General features: G+C 44.4%; 1 protein-coding gene across 3 annotated transcripts in view; it reads right to left on the reverse strand.

The window, feature by feature from the left end:
* Positions 1 to 1996: 1996 nt before the first annotated feature.
* The window catches only part of HEMK1 (HemK methyltransferase 1, mitochondrial release factors N(5)-glutamine), a 33698-nt gene continuing 16807 nt past the window's right edge, over positions 1997 to 18887 (reverse strand). For all 3 annotated transcript variants that reach the window (XM_076346114.1, XM_076346116.1, XM_076346115.1), the window contains 7 exons: positions 14562 to 14714; positions 12844 to 12908; positions 9290 to 9339; positions 7789 to 7894; positions 6690 to 6785; positions 4754 to 4867; positions 1997 to 4404 (listed from right to left, as the gene is read on the reverse strand). In XM_076346114.1, the coding sequence (XP_076202229.1) occupies positions 4368 to 4404; positions 4754 to 4867; positions 6690 to 6785; positions 7789 to 7894; positions 9290 to 9339; positions 12844 to 12908; positions 14562 to 14714 (621 nt within the window). In that variant the 3' untranslated portion in view covers positions 1997 to 4367. The remainder of the gene's footprint in view (positions 4405 to 4753; positions 4868 to 6689; positions 6786 to 7788; positions 7895 to 9289; positions 9340 to 12843; positions 12909 to 14561; positions 14715 to 18887) is intronic.

Here is an 18887-nt window from a genome sequence, read left to right on the forward strand (position 1 = left end):
TCAGAAATGATGTAAGCCAAGTTGATTCTTACTTGGACAGGGAAATTAAGCTAGATAACTGTCAAACTCTCTTCCAACCCATTTTGATCTATGGCCCTGCATCAAGGAACTGAGTGCTGGCCAGTAATCCACACATATTCAGTCACCTGGGTCCCCAGAGATCTCCTGTGTCACCTGTCATGGTTTAACCCCAGTCAGCAACCAAGCATCACACAGCCGCTTGCTCACCCCCCCACCCCCGGTGGGATGGGGGAGAGAATCAGAAGAGCAAAAGTGAGAAAACTTGTGGGTTGAGATAAGAACAGTTTAATAATTGAAATAAAATAAAATAAAAATAATAAATTGTAATGAAAAGGAAAACAACAAAAAAAAGAGAGAAAGGAACAAAACCCAGGAAAAACAAGCGATGCAACCGCTCACCACCCACTGACCAACACCCAGCCCGTCCCTGAGCAGTGGTTGCCACCCCCCAGCCAACTCCCCCCAGTTTATACGCTGAGCATGACGTCATATGGTGTGGAACAGCCCTTTGGCCAGTTTGGGTCAGCTGGCCTGGCTGTGCCCCCTCCCAGCTTCTTGTGCACCTCCTTGCTGACAGAGCATGGGAAGCTGAAAAGTCCTTGACTTAGTATAAGGACTGCTTAGCAACAACTAAACCATCAGTGTGTTGTCACATTATTCTCATGCTAAATCTAAAACACAACACTCTACCAGCTACCAGGAAGAAAATTAACTCTATCGCAACCGAAACCAGGACACACCCTAGTAGAGTCACTCTGTGTCTGTCAGTTCCTCACTTGGAAAGGAGTCTCATCCCTACAAGAGCACAGGCTCAGCTGAGAGTGCTGTGAGGATAAGCACATTTCTCAGACTCTGTAAGGTCCCCGAGAAAGTCCTTTTCACCCCACATCTTGTGTGGAAGACTGAAAACACAGGTGGTACTTGCACTTAAGGGTGCTTACACTGAAATTACACCAGAACAAGAATGGTACTCTGTCCTCCAGCATACTAGATTGTCCAAAACCATGGATTAACACAGGCTTCAGGCCTCCCATTAACAGTATGAAGTACAACCCCAGTCCTGCATCACAGCCGCGAGGTCCCCTCCCAGCTTCCCCACATGAGCCCCGCACCGAAGCTCTGTTTTACTGCCACAAGAATAGAGGTTAAAGCCCCATGTTGCAGCTGCATCTACACTGAAGCCCTCTGTTGACCCGAGTTCTCTCAACATCTTGCCATGCTCCCCACACAGCGGGAAGCCCGTGGCAGGACTGTTCTCCAGCACAGACACAGCTAAGCTGAGACCACAGCACCATCTGCAGGGCTCTGCCAAAGACCAAGCTTTTACCAACTCCTCCTCAGGAAAGGCCAGCATGATCCTGGTAGATACTTTGCACCTAGTAACTCTCCAAAACACAGATGTGAGCACACACACACACGCACAACCACACTCTTCAGAGTCCTGCTGGAAAACAAAGCCCCTCTCTGAAAGCATCAGGAAACAAATCACCGTTTTGATACAGTTCCAAAGACCCAGTAAGTCCCAGAAAATTAAATGTCTGTCAGATACTGGATTATATAAAATGCCAACTGAAGCATCAGCCTTCCGTAGCTTCAGGGAGCAGCTATGCCTCTGCAGAGAGCTCACGTGCACGGTATATTGCTGGCATCAGCTGAGCCTCTTACTCACAGGCAACAAAGACAACACAGACATGGTCCACTGCTTTAGGAAGGGCGCTGGGAGTGCCTGTGGTTCCTTAAAACCACCATCTCCAAAAAACTTTGCAGTGCTCCTATACCAAAATGAGCCTGGGCCAATATGCATAAAGCACTGAAGAACACATTGTGCAGCACATTCCCTCAGATGCGAGTCTGACAAATAAATCCAGCCTCTTGGGAGGAAGAACAGTTTTTCTCCATTGTTGTCTTTATGAGAAGGTCGGCAGCACCATGTGATTTTCCGAGACATGTAACCACTATGCAGTGCAAACCCACAGAAATGTAAGCATTTTTATTAGTGCTTTAGCTATAAATACAGGAATTTAACACTTGTCCTACTGGATTAGGCCAAGAGTCTGTCTCACACAGAAAGTGTCCTGCTCAGAGCTCTGACAAGTGATTGATTGATGCTTCCGAGAAAAGGCACACTGCTTTCTGCAGCCCAGCCACCAGCGCTCTCAGAGGGACATCTAACTCCAGCCTGCTGCAGGGAATCAGCCCAACCCTTGAAGAATGCAGAATGATGCTGTTTAACACTCTCGTAAGCCAGTAAACTATCCACCTTTTAAAGTATCCTGCAGAAGTAAGCTGTGCATGTTGCTGTTTCATACTGCCAACACCCAGATGGAATCTGTGAACTGTTTAAAAATTAAATTTAAAGAAATGTCTGACAAACTGAACTTTAAAAAAAGACCCCAAACTATTTTTAAAAAAAAAAAAAACAAACAAAACACCACCTCTTTGACTACGATTTGTACTCACGGTTCTAGCAGGCAAAACTGCCAGAAATCAGCTGTGCTGGAACTTTATTTCCAAACCTATGATCAAATGCACTTCAACTGAACTTTTTTAATTCTCTCCTTCCCTAGATTTCCTCTACTGTGTTTAACCAGGGCAGGTACTGCAGTCCAGAGAAGGCTCATTAACTTCAAGTAGAGTGTACAGGACATGCGTAGAGCATGCATAGCACCCCATGCTCTACTGGGGTGCGTAGAGCAGTGGGGAGGATAAATGCAGGGCTCAGTGGTACAATGGGGTGAAAGGCCAGTCTGTGAACAGAGCTGTAAAAGCCCAGAGGGTGGGGAGAGGATCCAACTGGAGACCCGAGCGCTGGTACATCAGAGAGCACTCAGGTATCTGTGGAAAAGCAGGGCCAATGTTCAAGAGTTACAAAGCGAATGAAAGAGCAGGGAGCATGAGTGTGGGAGAGGTAGAGGGGAAAGGGACTAGATGTATTGGTGCTCATGTAAAGCCCTCTGGATCTGCCGCAGCCTTCCAAACAGATGCAGTTTGCTGATGCAGCTCCTACCTAGTGTTTCTGGCAACACACTCCCAGTTTAGCCTGGACCGAGAGCCTGACAGCACCTGTCACTGTCTGGACACTTCCAGCCTCACTTCCACTGGCCCAGCAAGCGCTTCCATTCAGACTGGTAGACCAGGTCCTTTGGTTTGCTTTCTTTCCCTCCTTCCCTGGCTAGCTATGGTCAGGAAGGGAACTTGCAACAGTGGAAACACCACCAACAAGAAGCAGCAGCTTGAATTTAATCCTTCCATTATTTATAATGTCCTGATGTTGACTGTCCATTTCAGGGACTTCTCTCAGTGTTGTTTCAGGCAGCCCTACTCTGAGTCATCCTTCCCAAAGAAACAGACCACAGCTATTCCCGCGGCTGTCAAGAGACTGGGTCCTACTCCAAACTTAACCTGTTGTCAAATTTTGTATGTCATGTATGTCATTTCACCTCCTGTTTTTCAATTTCTCCATCTGCGAAACTGGAGCAGCGATTCTGGCCGCCTTTGTAAAGTCTTGCATTTAAACGCCTTACATGGAAGTTAGGCATTTCTATTACTATGAGAAACAATGTGCTGGTCCCAGATATTTATTCAGGTCTGCTAGCATGTTTGAAAACGTAATTGCACAGCAATTCCTGTAAGGACACTTCCTGATCTGAAGCACTACCTTTATTACAATGTTTTGATTGTTTCTGGCAGCATCCACCAAGTGGCAGGTGCTGTAGATTCAGATGGTATAACATGTGCACTGATCCTTCAATGACATGTCATTCAGCAGAACTGGGAAACGAAGGCTGCTTTGCTCTTGGAGATCTACTCCAGAGCATCAGGATCCTGGAATAGAACTGAATTTGAAATGTGCCGGTTAGTCATGTTCCATTATACCAGCAAGTCCATGTGCCAATATAAGCCAGAGGTTGGACCTATCATCCAATCTGGTCACATTCTATATAAGTTTATCTCAAGGCCAAAAAAAAAAAAAAAAAGTTAAATTCTTTCTAGGTCAAATGGGTGATCTGACATGTTGAGAAGTTGTATTTTTAATGAAATATCTGGAGCTGTGAACTCTTCCATATTGGGTCCTGAGATTAACGAGTCACTTTAGCAAAGCAAACTAAAAAGTTCCATGCAGTTCCCCGAAGAAGGTGAAACACTTGTACGTGCTCTGCTGAACTTCTGCATCTCTGGATGAAGTCTGTATCAGGAAACAAGGGGGTCTGCCACTGCACGGAGAGTTCAATGCACTGGGGAATGAAGCGCAGATTCCTTTTGCCATGCAGAGTTTTCAACAAGCTGTTCAGCAGGGCTCACCAGCAAAAAGCATACTGCAAGAAGAGTTATTTCTGGTACAGCTGTCATCTGCTTTGTTTTTGGATGTGCAGAAATCTAGGCCTGTGGGAAAAAGAATGTTCAGAGCTTTAAATCTTGCTAGGGAGAACATGCCTCTACCTCCATCCTATAAAAGCAGCAATTTTCCAATGGCGATAATCTCACCAGAGCTAGTCACCCCATCAGAAACGCTTATCTGCATCAGAATTTCTGACTCAGAAACACTTGCCAGGCTATCTCATGATATGAGAAGGTTGAGATACTTGAAGGGAACCCCTGTTTTGTTAAAGATTGGCTTCAGCTGTGGACTTTCCCTGGCTGAGTTCATTCAATACATCAGGGTGCAGGGATGTAATCTACAAAGGACACAGATTATACCTGAAACAAAAGTCTGAAGGTAAAAAGGACTTACTTGCCACAGAAGTCCTTGTGAATGGCACGAAGGACGAGTAGTAAGTTGGGGTGTGCCTGTAGCCAGTTCTCCACCATATTTGGGTGTTTGGGATCAACTTCCAGAAACACGCTCCTGAAAGGACACATTTGGGAGTAGAAAGTGGGGAGATGCACACATTTAGGTTGCTAAACCGATAAAAATTAAGGTCTTTCTTTCTGGATGACTCCTATCAGTGCAGGAAATGAGAATATCACCAAACACACTGCAATCCAATAATCCTAAAACAGATCATAGCTTTCCATTTAAGATACAGATCCTAACAGCCTCCTTTGGGGCAGAAAGTGTTGATCTTAGGGGGAATTCTCATGGTACTCCTCTGTGAGAGCAGTTAAACCCTTGGATAGAGATGTAAGGATCCCTTTTGAACCCACGCAGAGATACCGCCAGCTCTGTCTTTCTGAAGCCCCCAAAGATTTAAGGCCAGAATGAAGTTTTATGATGCAAATGCATGAACACTGAGCACTGGACTGGCAGCATGAAGTTCCTCTTTGTATAAGCAGGGTGACATTAAGTCCTAGTAGTGAGAGTCATAAAGTACAAGTTAGTACACACATTTTCCCACAGTAAATGTCTCCATAAATCAGTTATGAAAACACCACCAGCATTCAGACCTACATAGAGGACTGTACAAAGGAGAGTGCAGCAGCGATAAGGGAACTAATCGGACAACCTCAGTTGTCACCAGGACTAGGCCTGGACACTGCAGGGCTATTTCCACCTCTGCTGCAGCCGGGCTTTATGACACTGGCCCATTTCTGAGTGTCCACTCCCACGACAAGGCAGAAGCACCCTAGCTTATAGGCACATGGAGATGATGGAACTGGTTACAGCCTGTGACAGTGCGGCAAGATACAAGTTTAACAGGCAAAGAACAAAAGCCAAGCCCCAATCATACGCTCTCCTGAGAATTCCTAAAACATCCCACACTGAATACTCCCTATAAATTCACCAAACTAACTACAAGCTGGGTGTGGATCTCATTGCTGACCTTAAAAAACTTCCACTCCTCAACAGGGACTCCACCTTATAAAACGAGCAAAAAGGGAAGGAAAAAAAATAATCCTAACAAACAACCCCACGGGACCAATCTCTGTTGCTGGGAAGTTCTGAGGAGCATCTTCTGCTCTTGTGCTCATGCAAAGCACGAGGAATGAATTCTTCTGCATGCAGTATGCTTCTCAATGTTCCTGTTCCTCTTCTCAAAACAGCAGATTTTCAGTGACCTCTCTTATGCTGGTAAAATGTCAGGAATTTTCAACAGGATATGTGAATGCCCTGGCACAACAGACTTTTGGGTATCAGCATGTTGATCTTTAAGCACAAAATGGATCCCACATGACAGAGAATAGTAACAATCAGTCTTCAGTATTACCCATGGAGAAATTTAACGTTTAAGAAACTATCCCTGGCTGATCTTCTTTCTCCTGGGATATTCAGCATTGTATCCTGGCACAATAAACAAGTTTCCCCTAATTAAAGGGTGGGAGGGAAGTAGAGATCTACATCCATTCTCACAGACTTCTATATTGCTTCTCCTTCAATCAGTTATTCTGTTTAGAAAGCTTCCTCTTTTTTTTGCGCTGCCTCTTTCTCTGCTGCTCTCTTTCATGTTCTTTTTGTTGCTGCTTTGACCTTTAAAGATTCTCACTTCACTAATGACTATGAAACACCACCACTGGTCAAGGAAGGCTCATATCCCTTTATTAATCAATTTCAAGCTAATTTGGCTTATAGACATGACATTTTTTAAACTGCTATTATTAGATGGGGCGGGGGGGAGGTGGGACACAGACATTTTTGCAATTATTTTCCCTCTGTACCTTCTGAATGAAAACAGAAGTTATAGAAGTGAATGGACGAAAGACATGAAATTCAAACAGAGAACAGTGCTTACCCAGAGTCCTTCAGAAGAGAAGGAGCCAGAGCCAGAATTGTTTTGATGACTCTCATCCCATCATCTCCCCCATCCAGTGCATCAAGGTCCTCATAGCTGGAGCATGGGAATAAAAAGACATTAACAGCAATTCACGTGGCATGAACCGTGCCCTTGAGGATGCATTGCCCCACACTCCAGGGAGGAAGGTCCAGCTAACACACCTGAACTCCAGTACTCCTATAGCAGGTGACAGCACTCATAGCTTTTATGTGAAATACAGAGAGTAAGAAGGCAGCTACCACTAGGCTGAGAAACTCCATGTTGAGCACGAGCAGAAAACATCCCCTGAACTCTTCCTGAAAATTACAAGCTAACTGCAGCCAGGGTCACACAGTTCCAACACGTGCCTCTGTTCTCTCTGTGCTAGCTGGACAGGGAGACAGTGGGTTGTACAGCAAGGGATCACTTGCTTTATTTCAACCATGCCAACCACCAGGTTGGACTGCCTTCTAACCTAGCACAGCAAATGATTATGTAGAAAGCTCAGCTTTCAGACTCTGCTCTGGGGCACATCTTGTACAGAGGTGGGTTCAGGACTTTGTCCTGACACGCATGACAATCAATTCTGAGGAAGAACCAGCACACACAAAGTAGTTCCACATCCCAAAAGAGCTTATTCGTGCTTGTGTGGGTCTGTTTGCTTAAGACAAGTATTGGGATGAGAATGGGTCGCAGCACTTCTACCCAAGCTTTTTTTCCATCACAAAAAGCTGCTCAGATTACTTGTACTTTCCTTCATAAACTCACACCAATTATTAAAAAAAAAAAAAAGTCTAACAGGAAAAATGTTCTGAAACAGTTTTGAATTGGAAACTTGTTTATTTCAAAGTGTGTGCTTTTTCCATTTTTATAAAAATTTAAAATACTTTGATACTGTTTCAGACTGTAAGCAGTATCAAAGTAACACTGTATTATTATATACTATATAAACACATCTACACTATGTACATGTATACTACATTTGCATGTTTTGTGTGCAATTGTGTGTAGTATAAGGAAGCAGGCAGAAAACCTTGCTTCAAGGAACAGGAGAAGAAAAATCTGTTTATCTGATTACCGGAGGATTTCTGCGTCCAAGGAAGCCATGTCTTCATGGAAGACATATGGGGGGTTACTGACTATGAAGTCTGTGGGGCCCCAGAGTAGCAGCTGCTTGGCAGAATCTAGAAAAGAAAAAGCATCACAACCAGCTCTCAACCATAGCAATCTTCCCTATAAGCTCAGTGTCAAAATCCTATCCAGGAAACTGTCCCTCCAGACACATGCCCATGTGTGTTTGGCTCTGCTTTTCTCTAATAAAATTTTGTCCTATTTCTTTTTGGGATAGCCTGGCCTGCTCACTCTCCCACCTTGAATGCAAGAGTGATACAAAGCTAAGCACAGGCAAAGTATCATTTTTTCATATCAACAGCCCCGCTTAGCGGAACATGTTACAAAGCACAGACCTTGATACTCTGGAGCTCTGTGCCCATCTGGATCTAAAGCAACAACTGGAACTTGAGAGAGCCCACAAAGACCTAAGTGGGAGCTTAGACTAGCTGTTGGGATGCATATCCTTCCTCTTATCAGAGCTGCAGAAGGACCTCTAATGAGCAAAAGAGCCAGGCCCTCTCAGCAGTATCAACCATCTAATGGTTTGCTCTTCTGCAGACAAGGTTCAGCTCGCTACGCTCATGCTACTGTCTGGACTGACACATAGCAGCCCTGAATCAGACATCACGTAACCATGTGAGTGTGGCACTGTCCTCAGGCCAGCCTCTTGGCACAGGGCTTACCCATGCAGGTGCAATGCCAACACAGCTACATGGCTTTTGGACTGGCGCTGGCTGGCTTACTGCTGTTTGGAGTACGGGCAGCACAAACTCAGATTTGCGCTTAGAAGACTGTGCAGACATACCCCTCAGAGGTAGTACAGCGTCAAAACCAATAGTGTCAGAAAGGTGCACTAATGAATCTACAATGCTGGAGCTCCTGGCTCCACAGCTCCTGGCTAAGAAACAGCTGAGCACGTATCTACCTAACTGGATAAGCCTCACCAAATGGCAGTTTTAACTGGTTTCAGCCAGGTCCAGGGAAGACAATAGGTATCCTTCCTGGTTCAGCTCACCTAATTTCAAGTGAATAAGGCTGGGCATTTAATCTAAGCTAAATATCTGGGTTCCCTCTAACATCAATGGAGACACAGGAACATACATGTTTATCTAAAGCATCCATGTCAGCACGAAATGAATTACACTGTATATATTTGCCTCTCCCCAGTAACACTAGAGAGCACCTGGACTACCAGCTCAGGCACAACCTTTAGACACCTAAACCCAGGAACAATTCACCTTCTAATGTAGTCAGGGACTTCTCTCAGCTGATCATCTGGCCTGGAAATCTCTGAAGGGAAAAGCTTCACTGGCTCACTTCTTACTGACCTTTTTCTCTATTAACTTCAACACCCTCCTGACACCTGCATCCCAAGGTGGTCCCTTGGCTGTCTCTCACACCTGCTTCCCCCCATCAAAGTAAAAAGGGAGAAAGACAAAGGGGATTATAACAGTGAAAAGAGTTACTGTATGAAACATCATGGTGGAGGATGTGGATTCTCTCCTGGAGTTGCAGCCTGTAAAATTCCGGATGCAAGAACAGAAAGAAGAAAGATTAGGAGGCACGTTTGTGTGGATTCATGAACAGCACATTCTATGAACAGATCATTAAATATCACATCTCTTACCTGATACACGTATATCCTACCCCACTGACTGCAGCTGGATTCCTCTCAAGCCCCAAGGGAAGTTTAGGATCTGCTCTTTGCCCAAGGAACAAATTCAAAGCAAAGAGCACACTGTGCACCCATGGTGATTGCAGGGTGCGGCTCCTGTGCACCCAAAACCTGTACGTATAACCCCTTGCCATACATACAGCAGTATTCTCCCACCCTGCTGCGTATTAACTACATCTCCAAGGCCTCCCCCAGGTAAGCTCACCATCCCTGAAAAAAAACCCACAAAAAACAAACAAAACAAAAAACCCCACAAACAAAACCCCACAACAAAATCACCTGCTTCAAATATGTAAACCTGCTATTGTAAGTGGAGACAACATTCTTTCTCCAGCCTCCTTGATAATCTAGATCTTAACAGTGTTCTGGCATCTGAGTGTATTTTCTAGGCGTCTTTGGATCTCATCTCACATGCCAATGTTAAGGTGACGAGATGTTGCTGCATACTACTGGGAGGCCAGCGCATACAGCGCAGCAGAACCCCCGTGCCAGACACAGAGCTAGGAAAAGGGACTCCTTTAGGGACAGCTCATGCACAGACTGTACAGTATAATGTATTTAAAAAACACACTAGGCTCTCTCAGATGCTAGTTTCTAACTCATGATCTTTCTTGCCCTGACATCTCTGTGCACATTAATTGGGAAACACATGTTATGATCAGTGCCTTTCATCTGCAGCCAGACCTCCCCAGGGTGCTCACACCAGCAGAACCCCTGAAGGCACTAGAAGCCACAAACACCTCTCTTTACCTGTGACAAGTGAGCAAGTAAGCATGCTGGCTTGCTATTTTTAAGAAACAGGTCTATAAACACGTTGGTATTTCTTAGGAAGAAATCTTGGCCAAGATTCTGACCTGACTCACTGCACTAATCCAAGGTAGAACAGCCTTGAGACTGCCAGACTGTCACTGCATGGTGCTCCAGTCTGTCACAACCTGGCATGATCCATCCCTTGCTCCCAGCCTGCTACAGAATACGCTCCCTGCCAGGGGAAAATAGTTGAGACAACGATCCCCTTAAACCTTAGGAATCCTGAGCAACGTTCCCTTGATGCTCCTGGGACAGGAAAGAGAGGCCAGTCTGAAAGTAGCCTTGGTGCTTGGCGACAGCTTGGTACTACAGATGTCACAGAAACAGAGAGCGTGAGACGGCAAGGAAGGAACAGAACCTCTAATTTCTCAGCTACGTGGTCCACCCACCAAAATACCTCTCTCTTCTCACCAGGTTTGCCTCTGGCTTTTGTGAAGACATTTGACCAATGTCAGAGGAACCACTTTGCAAAGTCAGAAAGACAAGGCTGGTCAGGATCTGCTGATGGAGAAAGACTCCAAGCCTCCCACAGGAGATGCCATTCCCTGACCAGCAGCAGCACATTGTGGCAGAGAGTCTGCACTGTCCCCTAACTCCCGTCCTCAATGCAGTCAATGTCTAGAGAAAACAAAACTGCCCAGCTCTTCCCACCATGTTCTCTCCTCCCACGAGACCCACCACAGCGGCAGTTTTCCTCTCAGCTCTTCAGTGTAACACCTCAGGGCTACCCAATGGGGTTCATAGAGCATGCTGCAACAAAGGCCTTATAGCCAAGTCCTACTTGCCTTTGCTGAGGGCCTATGGTACTGCCATGTCAGCATACACAGGAATCAAGAAAGGGAGGGATTCCTGCATCTGTCTGCAACGTGTCCAGATGGGCCATCTGGCACTGGGACTGATTTAGTGAGAGCAAGACCCACCTAAGCATCTAGAGAACACAGCTGTGATAAGGGAGCTCTGAAAAGAAGACAGGAACCAAGCTGGCTTCAGTCAAGCAGTAACACAGCTTGTCCTACTGGCTTCTCTCCCAGGAGCTACAGGGCACCATGCCATGGACAAGATCACAAGGACACAATGAAAATATCCATGGAGAAATATGAGGCTCTCTGGCACTGCATTTACACTCCCTTGGCCACTCTTGAGCCAACAAGCAATGTTAATAACAAGACTATTTTTTCCAGATGTCAGAGCAATAATCTACCAAGGAGGCAAAGATCTGGCCTGCTTTTATTATATCTATGAAAAATTGCAACAGAACTTGGTTTGACACTGACACACCAGAATGAAATCTCTGCTCCCCACTCCCTATAACTGGACTAGGAGGCAAAGGGTGACAAGTTTGGGAAGGGCTTGTTCCTACACATCGCTTCAGACTCACATTAGAGCTGGGACTGGTTTGCAAGAAGTGAAGAGATGCAGCTCAGTGCAGCCAGAAACAGAAGTAGCCTGTCTCTGTAGCCCCAAGGCTGGCAGCAGCTTGGGAAAAAAGCATATGTGCGCCCTGTGGACAGAAATGTCAGTTAATGAGCACCACTTAAGACTCACAACTGTACTAGACTCCATAAGAGGTAGCAATAGGAATCCTTTCCAAGACTGCTCTAATTAATGTCTACGGCCCAGCGGTTTCTGAGGATATGAATACATAATAGAGCTCTGTACCTTTTACAATGTCTACAGAGACTGGGATCCTGAACTCAAAAGCATACTGAGATTCTAGCTCTGGTGCTTGCTATGTTAGTGACAGTCCAGAGTAACCTGGGTTAAGAAGAACCAGCTGAAGAAGCGGTGCCGCTAGGAAGGACAAGGTCAACCGGATACAGAGCTGTTCTGACTTCAGGCACAAGATGCTTGACTCATTGCAGGGGGGTTGGACTAGATGACCTTTAAAGGTCCCTTCCAACCCAAACTATTCTATGATTCAGCAGCTGTGAACATCCAGCCACAGCGCAGGTGTCATGCAAACAGCAGGGGACCCAGCAGCACCATTCTCACCAAACCCAAGACTGCAAGGAGGATGCTGAGGGACACCAAACTAGCACATCAGAATGAAGGTGCTATTTGAGTGTGCAAGCTTGTATCTAGAGGAGCAACAACAGAAACAACCACAGCAATAATGATATAGGGAGCCAGAGAGAGAAAGGTTCAGGCTATACTTGTCCTTAACCTCCTAAGTGACGTATACATTCAAACTACCTGCTGCCTTGAGTTTCCCAAGTTCGCAGAAAGGGCTAAGAGTAGTTACAATGAAACACTCTGAAAGCCCTTGAAAGACAGACAGCATTTAAGTACTATTGTTTTATTTAGGCTGCTGTCTTTGCAAAGCGCATTCACAAGTCAAAGGAAAAAATACTCTGGTAAATATAAGCATTTTTTTTCTGAATTCTCACGTGTTTTAGGAGCTCAACCTAGGGAAACCAGGGAAACATCCCCTGGTTTCCAGTGGCGATAAACATGAACCACATGCCCAAATATTGAGGACCGTTGGTCTTTCTCAAACAACAATTTACAAGAAATGGGTAATATATGGCTTTGTACCTATGTGCATTCTCCCTGGTGAGATCCACAGCAGCTTTCTCTTTATCCACAGCTATCACCCGGCTCTGGGACAGGAAAAACAACAACAAACAAGTATTACAACATCAAGGTTCCTGAGCAGACATGCTCTGCCAAAAGGGACACGCAAGATAAGACACCTTTTGTCTAGTTACTCCACTACAGTCCTTGGACCACATTCACTGCATGTATTGACTGTGGGTACTTGACTGTGTGTCAAGTATTTGAGAGTCCTCCAGCGTAACATTAAGAGATAGGACTACACAGTTAGAGATTTGTTTGACCTTCTATTCCACCTTGGAAAAAGTGCAGGCAAAAGCCTGACTTGGTTTTGCTTTGCTTAATGTTTTTTAAACACAGATGTTGGTTAAGTATTTACATAGAGAAAGCATGCTCAAAGAAACTACTTTGCATTTGGAGATGATGTGATCAGCCATCATTCCTAGGGGGATTAATTTCACAGCCTGAGACTAGCACCCACACATGAAGTTGACCCTTAAGGCGAAGGACACAGCTGAATCCGTAAGTGAAAAGTTGCTATTGTTTTCTCAATACCCTAGCGCCAAATTCTGCCTCAAACACTAAAGAGATCACACAGTGTAAACTCTGCTTAGCTGCCAGTGTGGCTACCACTAACTCTAATCAGTCAAGGCTCCTTATTTGTCTGGGCACAGCAGTTTGCGTTAGTCAGCTGGGAAAGGACTGTTATCAGTTACAGGGACAGACTGACACAGCTCTTTAACTTAACAGGCAAGGAAAAGAGCATGAAGTACAGCTCAGAAAATCAGAGTAATTATACTCTGAAGTCATGAAGCTCAAGTATTAACCTTATCAGGCCACTGGGAGGAGGAACACAGGCATCAACCTCTAATTCTTACACACTAAGTGTTATAATTCTACAAGAGGAGGGGCTGGCCACAGCAACTCTCGTTCACGAGAAGAAACTGGCTGGTCTGCAATTCTGAGGAAAGGGAAATATGCAATGAGATCTTGGATTCATTTCTCTTTCTGTTTACCAACAGTATCTCAGTAAGCATGTTACATGCCACAATAATCAGGGGCAAGAAGGGCTTTGGTCACCCAGATCTCAGTCCCCTTCCTGCTCTTTTCAGTCTATTCAAAAGGTGTGCGTTGTTATCAGGCAACAAAAGACTTCAAAAAAGTAGTTCGGCAGTTGTGGCAGTGTGACATATGCTTGTCATATTTATCCCAAGTACTGACACTTCCATGGTAATCTCTTCCCTGTATTCATTTAGTCTTCAGTCTCCTAGAGACAAGAACTTTCGATTCACAGCAAGGTGATTTTTAGAGATGACTGCCCCATAAATTTGACTAATAGAGTGTGTGCCCACACCTCGGTCCCTCTTGTCCACAGTCCAGGATATTAGCTTAAACCAACACCCACCAGTGCTTCAAGCTAAGGTGATTAATAGTGAGCTGTGACAGCTGAAGAAAGAGCACATTTGCTTCTTCCATTCTGACTACATCTCCACTACTCCTGCGGACAGCTGGGGAGAGCAATTCCTAAATATCCATCTTCCACCTAGCATGAACTTAGAGCCTGACTGTCAGAGACCTTAGCTGCTGAAGTCCCACCAAAGCAAAGAAGTCTGTCTGTGAAGTCTCAATGAAGACTAGTAGAGGGGGATTGTCCTGTAGCATGGGCATCTATTGTACCATGAGCACTGGAAAAAGCTCACCTGTGGCAGTTTGCACAACAGACTCAAAGCAATTGCTCCAGAGCCACAGCCGATCTCCAGGATCACAGGATGAGAGACAGAAACGGGGAAGCAGAGGCCTGAATTCTTCTCACATTTCTGAGATTCTTCCTCCACAACTAAAGAGACGAGATCCTAACAAAACAACAACAACAACAAAATCTAAGTGAGCTGTTTTGACTCGCACCTTTTTGGTCTGAGGACTGGAGTTTAAATTTCTTGACTCTGTAGCCCAATGAAACGTATTTTTGTTGCTAATTTTTAAAACACAGATGGCAGCAATGGAACTGACATGCCAGAAGTCACTTCAGCTCCATCTCCCCCACAGGGTGCTTTGATTAGTAACCAAATCCTCAGGATACAATTTCTCACAGATCCTCTGAAATCTTCTAGCACTGTTGGGAAAAACAATAACCAAACAGCTGGAGCACATTATCTTCTGTAAAACCATTTTATTTACTCCAAAATTCCAGCTTTCAGACTGTCTCAGTGTGGTATGTAATCTGGAGACAGAGGTACAGCTCCTAATAGCATCTAAACCAATAATCCAACCTGCAGATGAAAAGCAAAGGCAATGAATTACTAAATGATCCAAATGAGCAGCTCCCTGCGTGGATTTCAGATTGTGGACTCCTACTACATTTTGTTGGTATAGTCACATGGAAAAGATTTTCATCCATGCTCCTGGATCTGTATGTGTCTCTGCCATCGCTGCCTCCTCCCTCCCGTCAATCTCCAATCCCTCAATCAATCCCTCCCAATCAATTTTTAAATCCCTTCACAATTTCATATAAACTCCAACACAGCAGGAGAGGTCTCAAAGATATGCAGTTCTAAGGTCTGTGAAAATGAGTGACTGGCTACAAGAGAAAGCACGCATGTGCCTCCCTCAGACTGCAGCATGAACTTCCCTTGCTATTCACTGGAGAAAACTGTAAGACAGAAACCTTGTAAACACCTTGAGTGCATCAGCAGCTTCAGCAGGTGCTCGCAGCTCCCTGCAATCCTTGTGCTTTCATGGCACAACAGTACAGAAACAAGGCCTTACTGCCCAAGGCGCTCCCACGATGGCTAGGTTATTTCACTTGAGAGGTCTGCTCTTGGATCTCTGCCGTAAATCCAGAAAGCTTAACAAAATTTACAAAGAATAATTGGCTTGATTTTGCCAGCAGTTAAAAAATTAATGGCCTTCCATTTTTACAAGGAATCTTGCATGTTCTTGGCATAAGCAGGAATATTTAAAAGCAACATGTCTTGGCAGGCAGGTCAGCTTCTCTTTAGTAAAGCAATGGCTTTTTTCAGGAGCCTAAACTGGGTATGCTTGTACATAAGGGCATAAGCCCTTCCTTGGATATATCACCCTAACTGGGGTGCAGTGTAATAGATGCCTTGTGCAAAGCTGTAGTTTTATGAAGATATTTGTTGCTGTTGGTCATCCTTTGTGCTAAGCCAATTTGTATCTGCAGTAAGTAGATACAGAGGGAGGATGCAAACAGGTATAAAAACAAAGTGTTAGGGTAGATGAGCTTCAACGAAACATCCCCAGCAGCAGAGCACCTGAGACATGGGCTGTTTTGTCAGACAGTATTTTCTGAGGTTCCCACAAGACGTGAACTGCTTTTAAACATATTAAAGTACTGTGCCCGTGCATGCAAACACACACCCAGTGCTTAGAGAACAGAAGTGAAGCTTGCACTACTTCACAGTCCGGGATGGAGAAACAGGCATATTTCAACATTGTCTGTGCCTTGCAAAGCCAGGCAGCTTTGAACCACTCCATTGTAATAGAACCCTTTGCCTGTTGATTCCTCCTGCTGAAAGAGTCCGAAAGCATAAGTAAAAAGGAAAGATTTGGTTTATTTGAACGTGTAAACACTCCATAGTTCCTCTAGTAAAATTACTGCTTCTTCAGACCAGCTTTTCCGAGCCTTTGCCATTTTCAACTCAGCTGTGTTAGGCTTTTCCAGCAGCCTGGCCCTGCCAGCAATAGCCTTTTGGGAGCCACTGGCTCCTCAACTTTCTTTAGGCTCCTTTCCACAGCCACAGACTTTTGGGGCCTTCGGGGGCTTTTTAGCAACAAGCATCTTCCACTGTTTTCATTGTTTTCTCTCAAATCTTTTCCAGCTGTTGAGCTGGAAAGAGCCAGAGATGTCCATGCCTTTGCTCACCAGATACTCAGTGACAACAGCCTTCGTCCTTCTCCAGACTGCGCCCTCTGCCTTCCACAGCTTTCAGTGCTCCTCAGCGATGAGCTCCGTTGTGCTCATACCCAAAAGCCCAAGAGGGAACAAGAAGCAGCCCACAGGCTGGAGGGCACTATTCTGAGAGGCCTCTCTCAGCGGTGTGTCTTCACTGCCAAGTTAAGTTTAGTGACTGATACCTAAGCTAGCCTCAGCCAGGTAGGAGGAGCCACACTGCAATGCCCTACCCTGGTTACCAGGTCATTATTGGCACTGCACTCATAAGGGAGTTTTGCTAACAGCCTCCAAAATCATATTCCTTGTTGCTGCTCTGGGATTCCTTTCCTAGACAACTATGGAGGAAAACATTCTTATAGGCTCTCAACAGGACTGTGGGAAACCATTAGAGGACTACCAGCACTCAGATAACAACAGGGAAAAATAAACACCTTATCTACCCACATTTGTGTGAAAATGGCTTTTGCCTTTCAGCTAACAGCTCCAGATGAATCAGTTTGAAAACACTTCTGCCATGGAGACAGCCAGAGATTGTAACCGCAGCTGGTTTGGAGAAGCAGGTGTTGATGATTCCAAGACCACAGAAGAGGAGCCACCCAAAAAATTCTGCTCAGCCATTAAATCACTCTTTTAAATACCAGCCATTTCTGGTCACTTACAAATATTTCCAGGAAATCTCTACAGTAACTCAGAAGAACGACCTGTCTCCAGGGCTAATCACAGAGAGGCACAAGTTACTGATTTCAAATGTCCAAATGTAACTTCCATACAGTAGAACTATTGTCAGCATTTATTAACTTCCTTAAGGTTTATCATTAGCAATTTCAAGCTTGGAGTTTTTAATGGAACTTCTACATTCCACAATGAAAGTATTTTTAGAGTGCTTGCCAAAGCTCCTATTTAAATATGACTGATTTCAGTTTTTACCACAGGTATATTAAAAAAGGAATGTTGGTATTACTTAGGCTTCGTATCCTACTTCCTGACTCCGTTGCCTTATTGTCTTGGTTATTTCATATACTTCTTACTGAGGCAAAGGCTAGTTCTCTCATAATACACGTTTATCATAATAGTTCAAAATTAAATTATATTAAAAATAATGTGACAACCTAAAGAAACTACATCCTTTTCCAGACATCAGTAGCTCACTACAATCAAAAAGTTCAATAATTATGAAAATAAATTCTTTTATGAAATAAATTTGATTGGCAAGCAAAACAGAAGGTGTATTCTAACTGGCAAATTAGGAAAAAAATTACTAGTACAGATCATTCGATGTTGAATTAAATTTGCAATTATGTATGTATTAAAAGCAAGAAGTAAAGACAAAACAATGTACTGGAATAAGACATTTTGTAATTCTGCATTAACTGGCTGTGATACCATGATCCTTTTCTTCACTTACAGCTTTCACGTGAAAACCACATTTCCCCAACATCTGCAAAAGAATCAGGAAAACCCAGCAACCACGATACAGAGTATGTCCAGTTAGCCCCCTGCCATTGCCACTAGGTTTCCTTTTCAGAAATCATGAATGATTAAGTTATCCAAAATTGTTTTGAAATAGTATTCTTCAGATTCTTCTCAGTATTTTTCATCTTTTAGCAAGCGATACAGACAAAATCTGTGCTTCTCCAAGCACACCATCATCTCCAAGATGTCACCACTGGAAATTGGTAAATTACAGCACTTTGCAGAACACAGCAGAACCACTTTCAAATCTCATCTTGGGAGATTAAGTATTTCGGGCCATGCATTACAGTGTTCATACAAAGACTACAAAATACCCTGCAAGACAGACATTCCCTACCTCTGTGCAAGAACCTGACTAGAGCCACAGCTGGGGAACAGCAACAAAGAGGCAGAAGGTGCTAAAAGAGATGCCAGTCCCAGACACAGAGAAACTGGGACAACAGCAGATGGCCAAAGGCTGTGGTCTTTATTGTGTAGGATACCTCACAACTTCTCAGACTGAACAGATTCAGAGCACAAACACCTGCTAATATAATGCCATCATTGCTAAAAGCCGTCTTAACCATCAGTTTGATCACCAGCTCTAAAGGTTGAGAGATGAAATTACAAATATTCCACTGGGAAATAAGAGAAAACA

The sequence above is a fragment of the Aptenodytes patagonicus genome, chromosome 8 (genome assembly GCF_965638725.1).
Source record: "Aptenodytes patagonicus chromosome 8, bAptPat1.pri.cur, whole genome shotgun sequence".
NCBI lineage: Eukaryota > Metazoa > Chordata > Aves > Sphenisciformes > Spheniscidae > Aptenodytes > Aptenodytes patagonicus.